Source organism: Silene latifolia, chromosome 5 (assembly GCF_048544455.1).
Source record: "Silene latifolia isolate original U9 population chromosome 5, ASM4854445v1, whole genome shotgun sequence".
NCBI lineage: Eukaryota > Viridiplantae > Streptophyta > Magnoliopsida > Caryophyllales > Caryophyllaceae > Silene > Silene latifolia.
The window spans coordinates 28,214,990-28,237,449 of NC_133530.1; the positions used below are offsets into that span (position 1 = coordinate 28,214,990).

At 41.7% G+C, this 22,460-nt stretch overlaps 2 protein-coding genes across 2 annotated transcripts; both read right to left on the minus strand.

The window, feature by feature from the left end:
* Nucleotides 1-9,648: 9,648 nt before the first annotated feature.
* Nucleotides 9,649-13,320, minus strand: LOC141655132 (uncharacterized). Its single transcript, XM_074462226.1, has 7 exons — nucleotides 12,868-13,320; nucleotides 12,423-12,763; nucleotides 11,840-12,305; nucleotides 11,516-11,582; nucleotides 10,793-11,355; nucleotides 10,314-10,654; nucleotides 9,649-10,219 (listed from the first exon to the last, which is right to left on the minus strand). Exons 1-7 carry the CDS (start codon nucleotides 13,318-13,320, stop codon nucleotides 9,649-9,651), a joined length of 2,802 nt encoding a protein of 933 aa, XP_074318327.1.
* Nucleotides 13,321-15,270: 1,950 nt separating this feature from the next.
* Nucleotides 15,271-18,091, minus strand: LOC141655133 (uncharacterized). Its single transcript, XM_074462227.1, has 5 exons — nucleotides 17,741-18,091; nucleotides 17,507-17,618; nucleotides 17,209-17,401; nucleotides 16,613-17,108; nucleotides 15,271-15,315 (listed from the first exon to the last, which is right to left on the minus strand). Exons 1-5 carry the CDS (start codon nucleotides 18,086-18,088, stop codon nucleotides 15,271-15,273), a joined length of 1,194 nt encoding a protein of 397 aa, XP_074318328.1. The 5' UTR covers nucleotides 18,089-18,091.
* Between the last annotated feature and the right edge of the window lie 4,369 nt (nucleotides 18,092-22,460).

Consider the following 22,460-nt stretch of genomic DNA (forward strand, 5'->3'; position numbering starts at 1 on the left):
GTGGAGGGCAACAGACGGCCTGACCCTCCTCAGGGATAACAATTTTGTATCCCCTGCCAAAGAAGAAATGGCCCTCGAAAAGAGTGTCACCGGAACAACTGGCGAACTTATGGGTCCAAGCACGGTCAAGGCGGACCTTACAGGCGTCGCCGTGATCCATAACGTACTGCCTCCCCTCATTAGGACGAGCCCTTTCAGCATCATCACCGAAATCGTCACCGTCACCATCAACATCATCGTCATCCTCCCATTCCTCCAAAGTTTGAGGATCAACTTCAGGAGAAGGAGACCTGGGGCCCCCAGACCTTATCGGGATGACGTCTAGCTTCTCCTCTTCATCAAGACGCGACGGGGAACCCCCCGGCGCCGGTTTACTAGGTCCGGCATCAGCAGAAGACATGCTTATAACAAAACTTCACAAAATTAAAAGTTGAGAAAAATTATTTGTTTACCTTGAAGAAAAGTACTAGCCGACGTAACGACTCTGAAGATTAGAAGAAAAAGAAGTCCTTGAAATTTTAGAGAGGAAAATTTTGGAGAATGAAATTGGTGGCCAATTTCACGGAATAACTGCCCTATTTATAGGGAAAAGCCCACGAAGAAGGACCAATCAGGGCACAGCCCATGAAGCGTCAGCCAATCAGCAAACAGACACGTGTCGGACATGCAACCACGGAATGTCAATCGTTGTAACAGTTGAACGTCAATCAATGCAACAGTGACCAAGCGTCTTCAACACGCCCATTCATATCTCCTTGCCTATTCATCTTCCTCAACGAATTCCCAAGCATCTGTTCTCCGCCGGCCACATAATCAACCAAGCTAGGTAGCACCGGCCGGGGGCAATCAAAAACAACCGGCACTCTCAACCCTGGTCTCGGCCAGCGTCACTTTCTTTTCCACATCGGATGCCCTTTACGCATCCATGTGGAGGGGGGATATGGTACGGCCTAAGCAGAACCGATACGGCCTAGGCAGAACCAGGGCGAGGTAGAAGAAGCCGGAGCAGTAGAAGAAGCCGATGCAGAAAAATTTTGCAAAATTACTTGCGCAGAATATACGCTCAACATACATCGGAGCCCATACCACGGCATAGACTACGCTGGGGGCAAATTGATGGGGCATATTCTGCACCGCTGACCAAGTCAACATATCGAGCAAGGTCAAAGATATCCACAGCAAGTCAACAACTTAGACAGCCTAGCCGATGCAGCCCATCGGCCTGTCACTTGGGTCACGGCCAGACAACTAGCCAGCCGGGGCACATACCCGCGTACTCATATCCAAGGTCCCTCGGCCGGCCTGCCATAGGTCCATCGGCCGAGGGTAGAACGGTCTTTCCACCTGCTAGCCACTTGGCCACTTGGCCACTACGTGACAAAAGGTGAAAGTCTATAAATACTCCTCAACCCTCATTGAGGAAAGGATCCACAATCTAACCTAAGAATCACTATTCATCTGGTAATATCTTCCTTATCTCTCTACAATACACATTTAGCCAAGTAACAACAACTTATCTCTTAAGTTTACTGACTTGAGCGTCGGAGTGAGTTCGCTCGGTCCAAAGCCGAGCCCTCAGTTTGTTCATCGTTTCAGGAGACCGAGAGGAGGATTCAAGCAAGGACATCATTCTACAAGCTACGAGTGGTAACAAATATCTGCTCTGGAATTACACCCGGAACAGATTGGTTAAGATAAATACCTTTTAAATGTAATTAACATACAATTAAATAAAAATAGATTACAAAAATTTAAGAGCGAATAAATCATATTAAAATTACTCGAATTTGAAGTAGCGTAAATTCATATAAGCATAAATACATGTAGACAGGGGCGGCCGCAGGAATTTCGTATAAGGGGAACACCAAAAAAAAATTCAATACACTATTTTTATCTTCAAGAACATTTTAATATTTTGAATTTTTTTTTTCTAAACTAATGTTGTAGAAAGTAAAAAAAACAATTGACAAAAAATTGGTTAGATCGATATTTTTTCTAACAAATAATGTTTTAGGTTGATTTTTTCTCCAAAATGGAGTAGCTTTCATTATATTTACTTTTTATAGGATATATAACATTCTAATACATAATAAGCATTAAGTACGAGTGGTTCAATGGTCATCTAATTGGTATATTATCTTGACGTTTGGAGTTTAAATCTTGTTGCTAACAATTTTTTTTTTTTTTTTTTTTTTTGAAGTCCCCAAAGGGAATTAGATTTCCATATTCAACGAAAGCAAATTACACGGAAGGCAAGCTTCCCAAACTGTCCTACCATCGACCGAATTAGAGAAATGAGCTAAGCCATGTGCTACTCGATTACAATTACGATTAACATGTCGCCACACAACACTATCAAATCTTCCCTTGAGTCTTCTGATCTCCTCCACGATCAAGAATAGGTAGCTTCGTCCCGATCTTCCATCTTGCAAGCATTCAATGACGGTTTTGCAATCGCTCTCAACCCATAGCTTATGAACTCCCCTCTTCGCGGCCTCCTTCATCCCTTCCAACACGGCTTCAGCCTCAGCTTCTTCCACCTCCACCATCTCTCTTCGTCTTTCCGCCATAGCCCATTGCACCTCGCCATCTCCGTCCCAACACGCTACCCCTAACCCCATACCCCATCCTTCCTTAACCCCTGCGTCACACATGATCCTCATACACCCCTCACCAAGGCGTCCCCTACTCCTCCCTTCAGCTCCCCTGCCACGGCTAGACATCCCCATACCAGCCCCTACCCTAGCACCTCCGCCTATCATCTGACCCCCATTATTCGTGGTCACCTCCTTCATTTCCGCCATCAGTTCTTCCACCCTCCGAACCACAACCCACGCATTCACCCGACGCTCCTCAAACACCCAATTGTTCCGAGCTTCCCAAATAGCCCAACACCCCATCATGAGCTTCCCTCTCTCCTCTACCCCCATCTCCCTCCACACATCTTCCACCCACTCCCTCACCCGCTCATGCCCGTCTTCCATCTTTGGCTCCACACCCAACCCATCCCAAAACCCACCCACCCAACCACATCCCTTAATAAGATGAAGGCAAGTTTCGATTTCACACCTGCAAATCGGACAAACCGGATCAATACTCTGGACTCGTCTTGCTAAATTGCTTTTTGTGGGAATTGAATCGTTGCATAGCTGCCAAAAGAAGCTCTTAACACGGGGTAAAACATCCGCACTCCAAATCCCCTTCCACAACCACTTTTCACGAGTGTAGTCAGACGGTCCCTGCTCCCCTCCTTCCCCATTCATGAGCAGCCGATAAGCAGAGCGAACAGAGTAGTTCCCATCTTTCTCCATCCTCCAACACCATGTATCCTCCATCCCCGCACCGCTAACACGCATACTCAAAATCGTGTCCTGTTCAAAAGGTAAGAAAAGAGATCGTACCTTGTGTCTATCCCAACCCGACCCATCAGCGCGAAACAACTCAGCTACCACCATGTCTTCCTGTCCTACCACTCTAGGAGACAACACTTGACCCGAATTTGAGCTTCTTATCCAAGGGTCACCCCAAACCTTCGTTCCCTGCCCATTTCCCACCCTTCGAATACCCCCTCTCTTCACCACCTCTTTCGCCTCCCAAATTCCCTTCCAGGTATAGCTCGGATTACGACCCAACTCCGCTTTCATGAACGATTTGCCTATATGATATTTGGCCCTTAGAAGCCGAGCCAAAAGAGAGTCCGTCTCAGTCACTAACCTCCATGCTTGTTTCCCGAGCATAGCCATATTGAATTTGTGGAAGTCTCGGAATCCAAGTCCACCCATCATCTTCGACCTACAAAGCTTGTGCCACGCAATCCAGGGGATTTTCTTTTTCCCATTATTTGTACCCCACCAGAAATTCGAGACCAAGGACCGCAATTCCTCACAAAAATTGCTCGGGAGCTTGAAGACACTCATCGCATATGTAGAGATTGATTGGGCAACTGCCTTTATCAACACTTCTCTACCGGCCTTCGAAAGCAACATCCCTCGCCATCCTTGCAATTTCTTACTTAACTTGTCTCGAAGTAAAGCAGTAAGAGCTTGTTTAGAGTGGCCAATAATAGTTGGGAGGCCTAGGTATTTACCCGGATTATCGACAACCCGAACCCCCAATTCCTGCACAACCAGCTCCTTTGTATTACCCGCGGTACCCCGGCTAAAGGACACTGTTGTTTTATCAAAGTTTACCAGCTGCCCCGAAGCTTTTTCATAGGCAGTGAGTATACCTTTTACCACACGCACTTCCGCAACATTAGCCTTCATAAAGAACAAGCTATCATCTGCAAACAAAAGGTGAGAAATCATGGGCGCCTCATGAGCAATTTTAATCCCATGTATCGTCTTCTCCTCCACCGCCTTTCGCATTAAACTCGAGAGCACTTCCGCACATAAAATAAAGAGATACGGGGACAAAGGATCCCCCTGGCGTAAGCCCCTGCTGGGTCGAAATTCTCTCGATGGTTTGCCGTTAATAAGCACAGCAAAAGACACCGTCTGAACACATAACATCACCCGGTTAACCCACTTCTCATCAAACCCCATGCACTCCAAAACCTTTTCAAGGAAGGTCCATTCCACCCTATCATATGCTTTGGCCATATCGAGCTTGAGAGCCATATGCCCATCACCCCTACGCGTATTCTTCATATGGTGAAAGACTTCAAAGGCTATGAGAATATTATCAGTAATCAGTCTACCCGGGGTAAATGCGCTCTGATTCTCCGAGACTATATCTCCCAACACCTCTTTCAATCTATTCGCAAGGACTTTTGAGACAAGTTTATAGACCACATTGCAAAGACTAATGGGTCTAAACTCTCCCATCTTCTCCGGGCTCTTCACCTTCGGGATAAGGACTATAAATGTTTTATTAATCCCTCTAGGCATTGGGTCACCTCGTAACACCCCGAGAACAGTCTTCAAAACCGCCGGTCCCACAATATTCCAATATGTCTGATAAAACATCCCGTTCATACCATCCGGTCCCGGAGCCTTAGCTGGGTGCATTTGTTCCAGGGCACGGATAACTTCCTCCTCCGTATACTCAGCCCGAAACACATTGTTCATAGTATCCGTGACTCTTCCCGCCACCCCTTCCAGCACGTCTTCAAAATTGCATGGTTCGCCAGTCTTGAACAACATCTCGAAATACTCACAAGCTACTCGCTCAATGTGTACATCCCCCGTACGGCAAACTCCCAGATCATCAATTAGGGACCTAATTGTATTTTTTTGTTTACGTTGGGTTGCTTTCCGGTGAAAGTATTTTGTGTTTTTATCACCTTCTTTCAGCCATATAGCCCTCGACCGTTGTCGCCAAAAGAGTTCCTCTTGCTTAAGTAGCTTCGAGATATCCCGGACCAAGCATTTTCGCTCTTCTAACAAAGCAGCCGTCCTCTCCCCCTCATTGATCACACTCAGTCGCTTTCTCTTTTTTTGGACATCCCTTACAATCTTTCCTATACTAACTCCCTTCCATGCAAGCAACTCCTCCCCACATCTTTGCAGTCTTCCCATGATATCCTCATGCCCACCTCCCCAAGCCAAACGTATAGCATCCTCACATCCCTCCTCTCCAATCCACAACTGCTCAAAACGAAATAATTTCTTCCCTTCTCTCTGGCCCCTCATACCCTCTAGCCGTAGCTTTATTGGAGAATGGTCAGACCATTCTCTAACAAAATGTTCGACCCTGGCATAAGGGAACAAATCGAACCACGCCTCGTTCCCAATAGCTCTATCCAACCGACATTGCCTATTCGCCTCATCCGCTTGCCCATTATCGTAGGTGAAAGCATAGCCATCAAAGCTCACATCTCTCAGCCCACATTCATCTACGGCTTCCCTGAAGTTGTTCATCTGCCACTGCGCCCTTACTCCACCCTTCATCTCTGTAGCGTACAAGATTTCATTGAAATCCCCCATACATATCCAAGGGCCATCATAATCTTCACCCAACAGTCGTAGCAACTGCCACGATAAATGCCTATCACCTATAGCAGGCCACCCGTAAAACCCAGTAAATCTCCAACCTTTATCATTCCAAGTCACCTCCACATTTATATGATGCAAAGATGCAGACCTCAGCGTACACCCTATTTCCTTCCTCCACATAAGTGCAAGACCCCCCGACCTTCCGGCACTATCCACCTCCATCCCATCATAATTATTTAAGCACGCCCGAACTCTACCAAACTCCATACTGCTAAGCTTCGTTTCGCACAAAAAAGCTATAGCAGGGGCTTCCTTCCTAAGAAGGTTTCGTAATCCGCCTACTACCTCAGGGTTGCCCAAGCCCCGGTAGTTAAGGCTCAAAAGACTCATGATGCCCGGCGGGGTTGAGCGCCCTCAACCTCCGCCTCAGGTGAACTTACACCCATGCTCAATTTCAATCTTTTTCCAACAGCTATCCCGTCATCAATTTTCTCCTCTCTGTCTCGTTTTCCCAGACTAATGCTAGCATCCACATTTCCACCACCCTCCTTGGTCCTTCCCAGACGAATCCAGGTACTCCCACGTCCCTCGTTGATCCTTCCTTCACTTTCACTGCCCCTATTTACCACACAAACACCTCCCCCGTGTTCTGTCCCTTCACCTCCAACATCATCAGCTTCTCCTGCACCTTGCCCCCCTCTCCAGCCAGCCGCACTTTCTCCCCCCTCCGTCATCATCCCAGAAACCTGCTTCCCACCCCCCTCATCACCATCCTCAACAACACTCCCTTCCACAACCTGCCTTCGAGCCGAGCTGCTTTTCTCCCTTCTCTTCACAACAATATTTTGTAACTTGTCAATAAGACATTGCACTGCTTCCTCCTCTCTTTTCTGAAACTCATTCTCCATCTCCCCACCCAGCGCTCTCCCTCCCCCAGTACTCCTCTCCACCACAGTCTTTACAGGTTTCCTTGGCGATGCCCTAAGCTCCTCGCTATATTGCAGCTCCCCCTCCTCATAGGGTCCCTCCTCGCAGTCCTTCTCCCCATGCCCAAAGATCCCACACCCATAGCAGAAGATAGGAAGGCGCTCATATTTCACTTTGAACTCCACCCACCTGCCCTGAGCCATACGAACCCCTACCACCTTCTTCAGAGGCTTCCTTACATCATGCACCACCCTTATTCTAACCGCTCTTTCAATCTCTGGGGTCGAAGATTCCTCCATTCCCACATATTGCCCTAGTTGTGACCCCAAATATTTGATATTGGCTTCATTTGTTCTTCCCCTAAGAGGAAGGTCATAAACCCTAACCCACAGAGGCACATGAAATAAAGGGGTGTCTGAGAGCTTTCCTTCCCCGCTAGGTTCGTTAAAACACCAGATAAATTTATCGAAATGCCAAGGTTGACCCTCAATCACTTTCGATCTATCCTTTTCATCCTCAAATTTGAATACAAAAATCCTTTCCTTCACATCCAAAACATTAGCCACAACAGTACCTTTTGATTGCCATACCTTAGCCATAGTGTCGATTGCTGCTTTAACGTTGATAGCCTTTATCGACCAAATTCGACCAAGCAGGATAAACGTCTCCTTCGAACTGCCCTGCGCGTCCTCTGCTTCCCATACATAATTATCTGCGTTCAGTTCTGTTCCGTAATTTTGTGCCCTAGTTTCATCCTCCCTCATAATTGATTTGTTTTTTTGTGCCCTAATCTCACCTTCCCTCATGAATTTTCCTTGAAAAAGAAAGCTTGTAACCCTAAAAACTCCAAAAAAAATGAGTAAAGCAACTTCACAGATGGTAACTGACAAAAGCAACCGCAAAATAGAATTCCCAAACACCGAAAAAGAGGAGAAAAACGCCTCGAGATCAAGGAAGATCAGGAACGGCGTCCAGGTGGAACCCTCATAGGCAAACCCTAGAGAGAGTTTTTCTACCAATCCTTTTTCTGATTTCTTTACTTTCACTCTTTTTGTTGCTAACAATTTTTTGGCTAAATTTAAAACAACAATAAAAGACATGGGCTGAAGGGGCTGATGGGCAAAGCCCATATAACAAAAAATTCAGTTTAAATTTTTTGGCTAAATTTAAAACAACAATAAAAGACATGATCTCCTATAGATTGCTGCACAATTATGTTACTAATAAACATTTATTTCTAAGAGGTTATGGTGGGCACGTGCACACCCGGGCCCCCTAGATCCGCCCTTGCATGTAGGCGTAAATATAGATAAGCTGAAGTACAATATAATGTCTCTATATAAAAATACGAAATAAGAAATGCATAAATAAATACTGAAAATAATCGAAGTAATAGTAATAAATTAGAGTTAAATAAAATATTTGGAGAAAAGTATTCGGCTCTCTTTGATTCTCAGCAGATTATTATTATTATTATTATCAGAAATATATCGTTAAACAGATTATAAATGACAGATTGGATTGACAGATTTTACTTATATATCTGAATATATTAGCAGATTTAGTAGAAGTGTTCATGGTGGATGTTTGCTTTGATTGAAATTTCAAGTGAAGGTCCCAAGTTATACTAAATTAAATTTGATTTTTGTTTCAAACATTATAAAGTTTTGGTGCGTGGGTGTTTACATTCCAACTTGTATATAATTATTTCATTTTAAATTTCTTATGGTTATTAGTGAATCGGTTTCTATGTTGTTTCTGCCACCATGACTTCGAATTATACCGAAACTTTATGTTTTTCTTTCCGAGTTACGGAGTAATCAATCAGTTAAAAGTGAAATTTCATAGCATATCTAAATCCGAAAGCAATTGGTCTCTCTTGTGACGGGTTACCATTTGTGGCGGATATTTTGTGAGATAAAATGGTAACAAAATGGATTAGTGGAGAAAGGGGACCACATGAATAGTGTTGCAGAGAGAGAAAAAGTGGGTACATTGTGAGGTAAAATGGTATCCGTCACAAGCTTGTGACGGATATGTCATGTCTTCAATGAGAATTTGTGATCCGAAAGAGCCAAGACGGCTTGCTGGATATCGGTCATAGTACAAACTTCTTCTCCGGTCGTTGAGCACATCCTAGCTAAAAATGAGCTAAGGCGTGTCTCCCACGTTTAAGTGTTTAACATGAACACAACTATTAGTGACAAAAGTTGAAAGAAAAACAACCACATCTTCGGCAACTAGACTCGCAACTAGACTCCAAGGGTAACTCGTCATCCTACCACTGTTTACCGCTCCAACCAACTGTAGCGCATCGCATTCATAAGAATTGTCGAGTGTAATATTATGTGTTCATTGTGTTGAATTGTTTCGTCTTATTAAGGACTTGTCTTTTGGCCTGAAACTGTCTGAACGGAACTTAATGGAGCTGAACTGGACTGAATTTAATAGAGCAGAACTGAATTAATAGTCAATTTTGTGAAGAGAAGAGAAGAGCTGAACCAAACTGAAGCTGAACTGAACTGAAATGAGCTAAAATTAAGTTCAAAAGAACAGGGCCGAATATCGAAATGAATGTACGATACGTATATACTCCGTATCAGACGTCATGTTCAAATAAATTTCAATAAAAAACCTAAGCAGAGCCATCTCTCTAAAGACATGATGGACATTTTCACCAATTTTGTTTTGATAAAATTACATAAAATTGTTAATGAACAACACAATTACAATTATTAATAGCGGCTTTCTTCTTTTCTTCTTCAGCAACTATGACATCAATGGCTTATTCTTGTTCATCAAGTTCCTTCTTTTCTTCCTCAGCAGCTTTATCCAATTTTGCAGTTTGTTCAGCAACTTTCCTCATATCTTCGTCAGCCGAGGGCACTTCGATATTAAGGTTCTGATCAAATTCTATGGCTTGATTGGTAAACGGAACGGCAAGTGGTATGGCAAGTGCGAGTAATTGAGTTGCGTCCCCTCTTGCTGCAAACCGTTGCAGGTTATGAGACAGTTCGGATGACAGAGCGAATGCACGACCCTCTCTGAGATAAGTCCGGGGGTCGTTGAGCAACCTCGAGAACTCTTGCACCTCATATTTCAATGCCTTTACTAACTCATCTACCTCACGGTTTAGATTGTCTAGTAATTTCCCTGCATATTCAAGAGTTTTCATAGCTCCATCGAAGTCATTGGCGTCAGCCTGTTTTCTGGCGGACTGCATTGCAGCAGCAGTATCTCCACGTGCAATCTCGTTGCCCACCTCGACTGGGTCGTCTACTGTCACCGGTGAACTCGTGCGGGTCACAGTAGCCGTTATAGGCGCAGATTTAATCAAAGCTCCCCCACCGCTTGGCCTGCACGCAATAGCACTTACCCAACGCATTTTAAACGAAAAAAGTCTCAACGAGTCTATTTGTTTTGTGGGAAGATAGACGGAATAAATGGTACCTGTAGGAGTAGGTGACTTCGAGGATATCACTATCCGTTCCATCTTGAATGGCGGGAAGACTAAGAAACACGGTGGTGTTGAGTTTCTCACGGTGGTAAAGATTCCCAAATGAAATCGTAACAGATTCATTAACACGGGTCTGATCATAACTCCCTGCACACACTTCATGGAGTTCCGATTCCTTTTGTGTGATGGTCAGCTCCAAGTCTTGTACAACCACGCTAAGGAGCCCCGCCAGACATGATGCAAATGCTATATTCAAACTCGCCGAGTTTGATCCTTCCACATCTGCAATCGAATAAGTTCCCTTGTCGCTTCTGCTTGCTATCTCTTGAAGCAGCTTTATAAGAAGAAATTAAATACAATGTCAATTCCGTCATGTTGCCATACGTGTTTCAGTGAAAAATGTGAAATATTAAAAATTTAAGATTAAATTGAATAAGAGATGTGCAAAGTGCGGTGCTTAGACAAAACACACCTGGCTATCATGATACCTACCGAGACCAAAAGTGTAAACAGGGACACCTGAGACGTCAACAGTAGAAGGGTGATCACAACTCGGAGATAGTTCGCCATCAGACATAAGCATGATAGCTGATGTACGCCCCTCGTGTTGTCTACGTTGGACCAACATAGTTAAAGCTGTTTGTAGGCCTGGTGTGATATTTGTACCGCCATCAGCATCTAAGTTATTGATTAGCATCTCAATATTGGTTTGTCCATCCTTATGCATTCCAGTCAATGGGCACAACCTCCTCGCATCCAGTGAGAACGTGACGATTGATAAACGATCAATCGGGCTTCGTTTCTTCACCAAGAACTTCATCGCTGTTTTTAGCTTCTCCAACTTTTTTCCGCTCATACTTCCACTCATATCCAATACCGCGATTATATCAACTCCATATATTTGCTCCCCCGTATCCAATCCCATCAGTTCCACTACCAAACTATAGTCGTTTTTCTCTAACGGAGAATCTGCCTTACTGAATATATTTTGCACTATTTTTGCTGGTCCGAGGCCATCTGATAATGTTGGTACCCCTATACATGTAATTTGAGGAAAGGATGGTTAAATTGTTAAATAAGAACAAGTAAATCTTGTGAAAGTGACTACTTAGTTTGTTTAATTGACTAAAATTCCTGATTTTCATCGAAAAACGTTAAAAAATTAATATTAAAGCATTTAATTGACTAAAAATACCTGATGGTACAGGGATTGGCTCGTCATCGTCGTAGTTCGTCGACATCCTCCCCATTTTGTTTGATATCTATGAACAAGAATGCTCTTATATATTATGAACTAATGGGATATCTAAGTGAATAAGTGATACTAGTTAGGTTTGTTCGGTTTATCAAGATTTCAGATTATGTCGGGTCAGAATTATTATACAACGCTGAGTGAATTAAGGAAAATTAATAAAGGAAAGTGGGAAACAAAAACAGAAAACAAGAGACGACGACAGCTTACTTCGATATTATTGGAGCATTTTTTTGGTGTTACGATATTATTGGAATATTGGCTCACTTCAATGTCAATGTTCTTTTCAAATTCTATGGCTTGATTGGCAAACAGAACGGCTAGAGGTATGGCAAATGTGAGTAGCTGGGTTGCGTCTCCTCTCACTGCAAACCGTTGCAGGTTATGGGACAGTTCGGATGACAGAGCGAATGCACAACCCTCTCTATAAGTGCGTGGGTTCTTGATCAACCTCAAAAACTCTTGCACCTCATGATTCAATGCCTTGATTAATTCGTCTGCATCGCGGTTAAGATTGTCTATTGATTTCCCCGCGTTGTCAAGAGTTTTCATAGCTTCGTCAAAGTCCTTTGCATCAGCTTGTTTTCTAGCGGTTTGCATTGCAGCAACAATATCTCCACGTGCAACCTCGTTGCCTACCTCGACTGGGTCGTCTACTGTCACCGGTGAACTCGTGCGGGACACAGTGGCCGTTATGGGCGCAGATTTAATCAAAGCCCCACCACCGCTTGGCCTGCACACAATCACACTTTTCTAAGGCATTTTAAGCAAGTGTCTGTATTCTTTTTCCGCACGAAAAAGTCTCAGTTAGTCCAACTGTTTACAGGAAAATGGAAGGAGTAAAAGGTACCTGTAGGAGAAGGTGACTTGGACAATATCAATAGCCGTTCGAACTTGAACAGCGGGAAGACTTAGAAACACGGTGGTGTTACGTTTCTCGTGGTTGTAAAGATTTCCAAATGAAATCACAACAGATTCATTAACACGGGCCTGATCGTAATTCCCTGCTCGCAATTCCTGGATTTCTGATTCCATTTGTATTATGGTCAGCTCCAAGTCTTGTACAACACTACTAAGGAGCCCCGCCAGACATGATGAAAAGGCTATATTCAAGCTCGCCGAGTCTGATCCTTCCACATCGGCAATCGAATAAGTTCCCTTGTCGCTTCTGCTTGCTATCTCTTGAAGCAGCTTTATAGGAAGAAATACAATGTCAATTCCGTCATGTTGCCATACGCGTTTCAGCGAAAAATGTGCAATAATTAAGAATAAATTGATGCTTAGACAATACACACCTGGCTATCATGATCTTTACCGAGACCAAAAGTGTGAACGGGGACACCAGAAACGTCAACTGTAGAAGGGTGAACACACCTCGAAGATAGTGCACCATCGGACATAAGCATGATAGCTGATGTACGCCCCTCCTGTTGTTTACGTTCGGCCAACATACTCGAGGCTATTTGTAGGCCTGGCGTGATATTTGTACCGCCAGAAGCTCTTAACTTATTGATTAGCATCTCAATATTGGCTTGTCCATCCTTATGCATTACAGTCAATGGGCACAACCTCCTTGCATCCCTTGAGAACGTGACGATTGACAAACGATCAATAGGGCTCAGTTTCTTCACCAAAAACTTCATTGCTGTTTTTAGCTTCTCCAACTTTTTTCCGCTCATACTTCCACTCACATCCAATACCGCGACTATATCAACTCCACATCTTTGGTCCCCCGTATCCAATCCCATCAGTCCGATGTTGGTGCCGCTATACATATATCTTGAGAAGGATGATCAAATTGTTAAATAAGAACAGGTAAATGTTGCGAAAATGACTTAGTTTGTTTAAATAGTCTAACAAAGTCACGAGTCTCATGTTCAAATCCTCGATCAGTTGGGCCGTAATGTCGTGTTGTACCTAGGTGCCACAGTCTTTGTAATAAGCTCGATGGCCCGTCGTGCCTAAGGCATGGCCCCGTTGGTTGCCATTTAGGCCGAGCTACTTTAGCCCAAAAGTTTGGCCATATAGCTGGTTCTTACGATAAAACTTGTACATTTGACAATAAAATATTTGCCCAAATTAATATAAGTGGATAAATTATCGAATTTTTTTTATAACTTCACTAAAATTTGAAAAAAATAATTAAAAAATAATAACAATAAAGTTTGATTGAGTAAAATTACCTAACAATATAGGGATTGGCTCATCGTCGTTGTAGTTCATCGACTTCCTCCTTTTGTTTGATATCTAAGAACAACAATGCTCTTATATATATTAAGAACTACTAATGAGATATCTAAGACTCTAATACTCAAATTAAAGAATTTCTTGAGAGTTTCACGATAACATCACAATGATGTCATTATTATTAATCAAGGAAAGTTGTGTAATCTTTTTCCTCTTCATCAGTTCATCTTGTTATAACTTTTCAATTTAAGTGTGTGTGTTTAGCCTCACTTTTCTAAGTGTTTTTGAATTTAAACACACTTTTTGACCAAACACATCATATATTTAAAAGTTAAAAATAAATTCTCAAAAACTCAAATAACATCTTTTTGCCCATAAAAATAGAAACAACAATTTGGTGTTTCTGATTTTTGAAAACTATTTTTAAGAAATTAAGTTTTAGAAACAAAAACTCATTTTTAACAATTTAGGCCAAGCATGCTCTAACTCTTAAATTATACGGAGTAATTGTTTATCTAAAATAATAACTTTCCTAATATATACTCCATCATATAATCCAGTATTCGAAACTTACTCTCTTATATAATTCTTTTTTAAACTTACTCCCACCAAATGTATACCTGATCAAATATTGCTGAGAATAATTTCTTATGAGTATTTTAATAACACTTTTTTATCGAGAAATTAATAATGTTATTTTTAGAATCGTTTTACTATTAACATTTTTTTGTGCATCTTATCAAAAGTCAATGAATTTTCATCCTACAATTATTTTAAAAAAAATGTATACCGTTTTTTTTATCATTTAAGAATGGAGATAAATTTATGCAGAATGTAAAATATGAAAAATATTAAATTTAAAAGATTTTGTAATTAATCGCCTACCATACCTATAATATATATGCTAAAAATACTAAGCTTCATTTTAGCAAATACTCCCTCCCATCCACTCTTTTCTTCCCTATTTCCTAAAACGGATTATTGAGGTTTTCTTTCCCTTTCCTTTTTGGGGAAGTTTTTAATAATATTATACTTCTACCTCTCTCCACTCATCAAACCCCACCATATCCTTTATTAATATTTAATTATAATTATTCCTACATCTCTACAATAACCAAACCCCACCCATCTCCTTTATTAATATTTAATCCTAATTATTCATACCTCTCTCCAATAACCAAACCCCAACCATCTCCTTTATTAATATTTAATCCTAATTATTCATACCTCTATCCAATTACCAAACCCCACTCATATCTTTATCAATATTATACTCCACCCTTAATCCCCGTGCCCACTTCAAAGAGGAAGAAAAGAGTGGATGGGAGAGATTATGGTTTAGGCGGGAAAAAAAATGAGAGTTTCACCTATTCATTTAAATAGGGGATTTAAAGATTCCGGCGGAAAAAAGAGAAAATTCCGCCAAAATTTGAAATTTTGTTCTTATGACCATTTTGCCTTTTGCCTTATTCAATGGCCAATGTTACTTTCAATTTTGCCCTTTGCCTTGTTCAATCATCTTCAACATCATCAACTGTCCAATTAGAAGCTATGTTCTATCACCCAAATTTGCAAACAACAAACTAAAATCAAGAAACTATAAACCCTAACTAAATCTTAGTTTCTAAAAGGAAAAAAATGACCAAATTGAACAATTTTAGGTTGTAGGAAAGACACATATAATGGGAACAAAGTAAAGATAGAACATAATCACCTTATAACTGAACAGTTGATGATGTTGAAGATGAAAAGTGGAGAGAAAAGAGAGGAGTAGTGAGGCAAATTGAATTAAGAAAGAGATTCAACAAATTTGGGTAGTAAAATAGAAGTAACATTAGTCATTTAATAAAGCAAAGGGCAAAATGGTCATAAAATGCAATAATTAGAACAAAAATTAAAATTTTGACGGAATATTTTCTTTTTTTGGACATAATCATTAAATGGAAGCAATATTTGATCACAGATACAATTGGTGGGAGTAAGTTTTAAAAAAATAAAATAAGGGAAGGGAGTAAGTTTTGAAAAATGAATTATATAAGGGAGTAATAATCAATTTACCCTAAATTTTATACATTTAATACTATGTACTCCCCCCATTTATCTGTTTTCTTCCCATTTCTCTAATATATGTGAGGAGTATTTTAATGAAACGGGAAGAAAATAGATAAATGGAGGGAGTACTACATAGTATTATGAATTTGCATATATTTATTTCGTTTATTGAAGCCTTTGGGGTCCTATTTAAATACAATATATAGTAATAGATAGATATAGATAGATAGATAAATACATAGATCATATATATGAGGTTATTAATTCAAAAAGGTTAGTACATTGTGTGTTTGGATTGGATTGAGGGATTTCAAGGAAGGGGGGAGGGGGCATTGTTTGGTTAGCAAAAGAAAAGTAGAGGGATTTGGAGGGAGGGTAATTTGGATACCTCCATTTCCCTCATACAAGGCAAATTATTCCACACCAACATATGAGGGAAAATCACTTCCTCCATTTTCCCTCCCCCTTTCCTTTCCCCCTCCCCTCACTTTCCCTCTATCGGGTGTGTTTGGATAGCAAAAATGGAGGGAAAGGGAGGGGAATGAGGTGTGAGTGTTTTGATACAATTTCCTTTCAAATCTTGCCTATTGTAAAGAGATTTTGATTAGGCTTGGTGGAGGTAAATTGAATCCCTCCAAATCACTCCCCTCCATTTCCCTCCACCCTAATTTTCTATCCAAACAAGGAATTTTAAATCCCGACTCTCTCCCCCTTGTCATTCCCTCCAAATCCCTCAATCCCGGTGAATTAAGGAAAGAGGAAACAAAGACAGATAACAAGAGACAATGAAAGCCTAATTACCTTGATATTGTTTGAATTATTTTGTTGGCGCACTTCGACGTTCTTTTCAAATTCTATGGCTTGGTTAGCAAACAGGACGACGAGAGGTATGGCCAGTGCGAGTAGCTGGGTTGCGTCTCCTCTCGCTGCAAACCGTTGCCGGTTATGAGACAGTTCAGAAGAAAGAGCGAATGCATGACCCTCTCTGAGATAAGTCTCGGGATCCTTGAGCAACCTCAAGAACTCTTGGACCTCATATTTCAACGCCTTGATTAATTCATCTGCCTCATGGTTAAGGTGGTCCAGTGATTTCTCCGCGTTGTCAAGAGTTTTCTTAGCTCCCTCAAAGTCGTTGGCATCAGCCTGTTTTCTGGCCATTTGCATTCCAGCAGCAGTATCTCCACGCGCAATCTCGTTGTCCACCTCGACTGGGTCTACTGTAACTGGTGAACTCGTGCGGTCCAATGTAACAGTGATAGGTGAATGTTTAATTAACAAAGTCCGCCCACCGCTTGGCCTGCACACAGTAGCAATTATTTTACGGAAGTGTTTAGGCTATCTTTTTAATTCAAAGCGAGTCGAATTGTTTACAGGAGAACAGAGGGAGTAAAAGGTACCTATAGGACAAGGTAACTTTGAGGATATCGATTGCCGTTTGTTCTTCCACAGCGAGAAGACTAAGAAATAAGGTTGTCTTACGTTTCTCACGGTTGTAAAGATTCCCAAATGAAATAGTAACAGATTCATTATCACGAGTCTGTTCATAATTCCCTACGCGAACATCTTGGATATCTGAGCCGAGTTGGGTGACTGTCAGCTTCAAGTCTTGTACAACCACGCTGAGGAGCCCCGCCAGCAGCAGTATCTCCACGCCAATCTCGTTGTCCACCTCGATCGGCTCTCAGAATCGTGAACTCGTGCGGTCACAAGATGAAATGGCTATGGTCAAACTCGCCGAGTCTGATCCTTCCACATCTGCAATCGAATAAGTTCCGTTGTCACTTCTGCTTGCTATATCTTGAAGCACCTATACAGGAAGAACCGAAGAAATACAATGTCAATTCCGTCATGTTGCTATATGTGTTTCAGTAAAAAAAACTCTGAATTGAATGAATGATGTACAATTTGCGCTGCTTAGATAATACACACCTGGATATCATGATCTTTACCAAGACCGAAAGTGAACACAGGGACACCAGAGACGTCAACAGTAGACGGGTGATCACACCTCGAAGATAGTTCACCATCGGAGATAAGCATGATAGCTGATGTACGCCCATTACGTTGTCTACGTTGGACCAACACTCTTAAGGCTTCTTGTAGGCCTCTCGTAATATTTGTTTGACCGTCCGCTCTTAAATTATTAATTAGATCCTCAACTTTGGCTTGCCCATCCTTGTGCATTCTAGTCAATGGGCACAACCTGTCTGCATCCGACGAGAATGTGATGATCGACAACCGGTCAATTGAGCTGAGTTTCTCCACCAAAAACTTCATAGAAGTTTTGATGGTCTCAAGTTAAACCTCGCAAGTGCACGATTTTATCGTTGTACACTCTAGAGGGTCGATCCACAAGGAGTAGGGGTGATTACTAATTGTCTATATTCTTGAGCTTAGCTAAGTTGATAGATAACAAAGGTGGAGGTAACAAACTAGCACTAAACTAACCAATTAAAAGACTATAAACTAGACAAGACAAGAACAAACTAAAAGATAAGGGGTAGATCAAATAAAGAGAAGGACTAGAACTCGGTCCGACCATGAATATGAGTAATTCCACATACTAATCGTCTAGGCTAATCAAAAGGGGTAAGTAGGTGAGGGGGAGATGGCTCTAATTCGCCTAAGACCTCCCTCTCGGGTTCGAAATAGGACACTAGCTACCCCGGCTAACCCCCCTCTCGGGTTCGAAAGCCGGTATCCCCAACTCAAAACCCGACAACCCCAAGAACATGCATTTTCCCAAGGAGGTCAAGTAAATGGTCAAGGTCATTAAACCCTCATCGTATTCCGGGTCATCCCACTCCCTCTCTCGAGGGTCGATTTCAAACACTAATCTAGAGGCACCCTTCCTCGGTTCTCCCTTTCGGTCTCAACCTTAGTCGGTGACAAGGGTCGGTTCCCAAATATCCAACTAACAACCTAACCAACTCTCGTTGGTGGTCAAGGGTCAAGAGTCGACAATACCCAAGAACCAAACCTTAAACATGCAATTCCTCTAAACTACCCTCACCAATTTCCCCCACAAAATTAGCCCTTAATGATAATTAGTTAGTGAAATTACCCACATCGGGTCAAACCGAGTCCTAGAAGGAGACTACTCACTAATCATGTTCCTAATAGCAAGATAAACAACAAAGATAGAAACTTTGAACACAAACATGGGTGGAAGATGAATTCTACTACTAATCATGCAAATATCCAACACAAATTATGAATAAAGGTGAATTAATCTAATAACAAGGTTTTGTAAACTAAAAGACACAATCTTTAACAAAATCAACTCAAAGATTAAGTCTTTGAGGACAACTAGCAAGGGTGAACAAAGGAAAGAGAAATAATGGAAAGATAAACAATGAAAAGATGAACAATGGTGAAAACAACAACAATCAAAACACAAAGATGCAAATTTAACATGAACAATCAAACAAACAAAATGGAAAAAGAAAAGTAAACAAATGAAAATAAGGAGAGAAATAATACCAATCAAATAGTAAGAATGGAATTATGATAGAATAAATAAGGATAAACTTTCAATCTTCTTCTTACAACCCAACTTCAATCACAAATTAATTGAAGAACTAGTCTAATTAAGGAATGATTAGCAAAAGGATTAGCAAAGTTTGAAACTTGAAAGGGAAATATTCTCAGATCTAGGGTTGTGTGTCAAAGGGTTTAAGGAGGGGGTATTTATAGGCTTGTATAAGATTAAGAAGAAAAGAGGAAGAAAAGAGAGAAAAGCCCAAAATCCGCTTTCTTTGCTGCGTTTTGCGGTGGGGGACCGGCTGCCGGTGGTCCTACCGCAAAACCGCAATGAATTAAAATGTCCGCATCTATGTTTTGCGGTGGGCCGGGCTGCCGGCTCAAGCTGCAAAACACCAACTTCAGGACTTCTTCTTCTTTGTTGATGTGTGCAATGCCGGTTGACCGGCCGCCGGTGCTCTATCCGGCAGGCGAGGTCAAGCTTGTTTTTCCTCAAATTCTTCATTTAATTCCTCTTGCTGTGTTCTACCGGTGGGCCGGCTGCCGGCCTGCCGGCAAAACACAGCACTCATCTTTTTCTTCAACTTCTTTGGCAATGTCTGGGGTGTGTTCTGCCGGTGGCCAGGACCGGTCACGGCCTCCCGGCGTAGAACACTGTCTTCAGCATTTCTTCACCTCTTCTTCATGTAAAGGCAATGGAATGCCTTCCTTGCCCCAATTCCTCTATACTCGGATCGGTTCCTGCAAAAAGGATACACAAGATAACAAGTACGGGGATTGGGCACAAAATGCAAGGAAAAGCAACCGAAACCGACTCGATACGAGTCGGTTTGCATAAAAGAAAGAGGGGAATTAGAAGTAAATTAATCGTATATCAAACCTCCCCACACTTAAACCTTACTCGTCCCCGAGTAAGTCCCAAAACCAATGTACAAAGCATTATTATGATAGATATGGAGAGTGGGTGCACAATATAAGCATCACTCAACTAAACTACTACCTAAGCCGATCGAGTATTAGCGCACTCAACGCCCCTTCAACTCGCAATTTGACACTCATGAGGGAAGAGTGCCCTATTGCAAGGCAAGTTGGGTCTTGCTACAAAACTTTCGACACATCCATCATGAAAGCACGTAATCAATAAATAGAATGCATCTAACAAAATGATCCACTTTCCTCATCTAAGTGGCCGAATTTTTCAAATAACAAAACATGGTCTTGGTCGGGAGTACCGTCTCAGAAGTTCCAACGGAGGTGCCAACCCCCTAAGCATGACTCAAGCAACCCTCGTGTGACCAATGCTCAAGAAACACATTCAAGAGCGGGGGAAAGGGGAAGTAGGCAAGTCCGAAGAGAATTACCGAACCGACACGAGATTCAACCACGGGCCCATGACTAAGGGGGCCTAGGCAACGACATCCTCGCGGTTTTCACTCGTCACTCAATGAAAGAGCAAGGTGATTTTTGTGCAAAAAGTAACCAAAATCACTCTCCTAGCTCGACTAGCGAAAACGTGCCCGCAATCTAATGTGTAAGATCGTCCTATGTCCAACGAAATGCAAACAAAAGTAAAGTGCACACGATATGAAGCAAGGGTTGTAACGGGGCTAGGGAGTAGGTCAAAACGGGATTGGTGCAAGCACCGTTTGGATATGTGGAGTTCAAATCAAGAATAGCCGACACATCAAAAACCCATTTCTTATTGCAACACATGAGACACGTCTATGCCCTAACATAGCATGGATCGCCAAAACTATGCAAAAATTGCATAAACCCAACTCAAATTGGAAAAACTTTAAAGGTACTCCTCTTATTTCAACAAATGGTAACGTCTACACCGTAACAAAGGCTCGGTTTCCCAAACCATGCAAAAAATGTGTAAACCCGACTCATTTTGGAAAAACATCAATTTGCCCCTTTATTTAGCAACGGCTTTTTCTACCCCGTTTAATGATGAGGAGGGGTGTTGCTTGCCTTTTTCTTCTTTTCTTTATATCATATATACAACATGACTCACTATTGTTTGATTTTTCACGACATTTTCACCTTTTCTATTTTGCTTTTCATTACAAATTTACAACCTCTTGTTTATATACAAAACCAAATATACACCAAATTCCGACCCAAGTGGACATGTACACTATCCACCATCAAGACCCAAATCACCTCCTACAACACAACTACAAAACCGACCAATTCTTGATTAAGGAAGGGTGGTTATGGGATGTAGCTATTTTGGTGGGTTTGCCAAATGAATAGGCTAAAGCTCAAAGGGGGTGAAACAAAAAGGGAGATAATGCAAGGGACAAAACAAGGCTATTTGGCTATGTGAGGTTCATAAAAACTGATTTTCCTTCATAACACGTGCACAAAATGTAATGCAATTTCATGGTCTAAGGACAAAATGACACACTTATGCGTCATGATGTGACACGCCTCGCGAGGAGGCCTACTCTCAAACCTAGATGAGGGCGGGGTATGAATGTACCCACCCTAGGAGGCTATACTCTTACCTTTGAGTAGCTAAGTCGAGCCTTAGGTCTAGCCTACGGCCTTAGGTCTCACAAGGTCGGTCCGAACTCAATGGTCAAGCCCGCTTCCTTCGGCTAACTAAGAGGCCACGGGTGTGAGTCACGAGGAGGGGAAAGGCACAATCGGACACAATAGCTCATCATAGGGGTACTTGGTTCCCTTCCTAGACCATATTTATGCAAAACATTTATATACAAACTCAATGCAAAATGAAGGAAATACAACATATATTTACATGTGAACAAATGCATGCGGAAATTTAAACGAACATGAAATGAAACGTGCAACAAGTTGGCTAATCCTAGCAACACATCAACACCAACAATCCAAACGGTCTCCCAAGGAGACACCCAAGGCAACAAAATCCCATTCTCCTTCAAATATACAAGATACAAAAAGAAAGAATGGTAAAGGAGTAAGAGATTAGAACGAGTTTACCAAGCGACTTCTAGCTCCTTTTCGCCTCAAATGGTCGATGTCCATGCCAAAGGTTAGCCAAACATATATATATATATATACAATGCAATATTTTTGTATTTTTCAGAATTTTTTTCAATTTTTAAGCATTTTCTTGCTTTTTCTTAAATTTACAAGTAAATAATGATATGAACAAATATAAACAATATTCACAAAG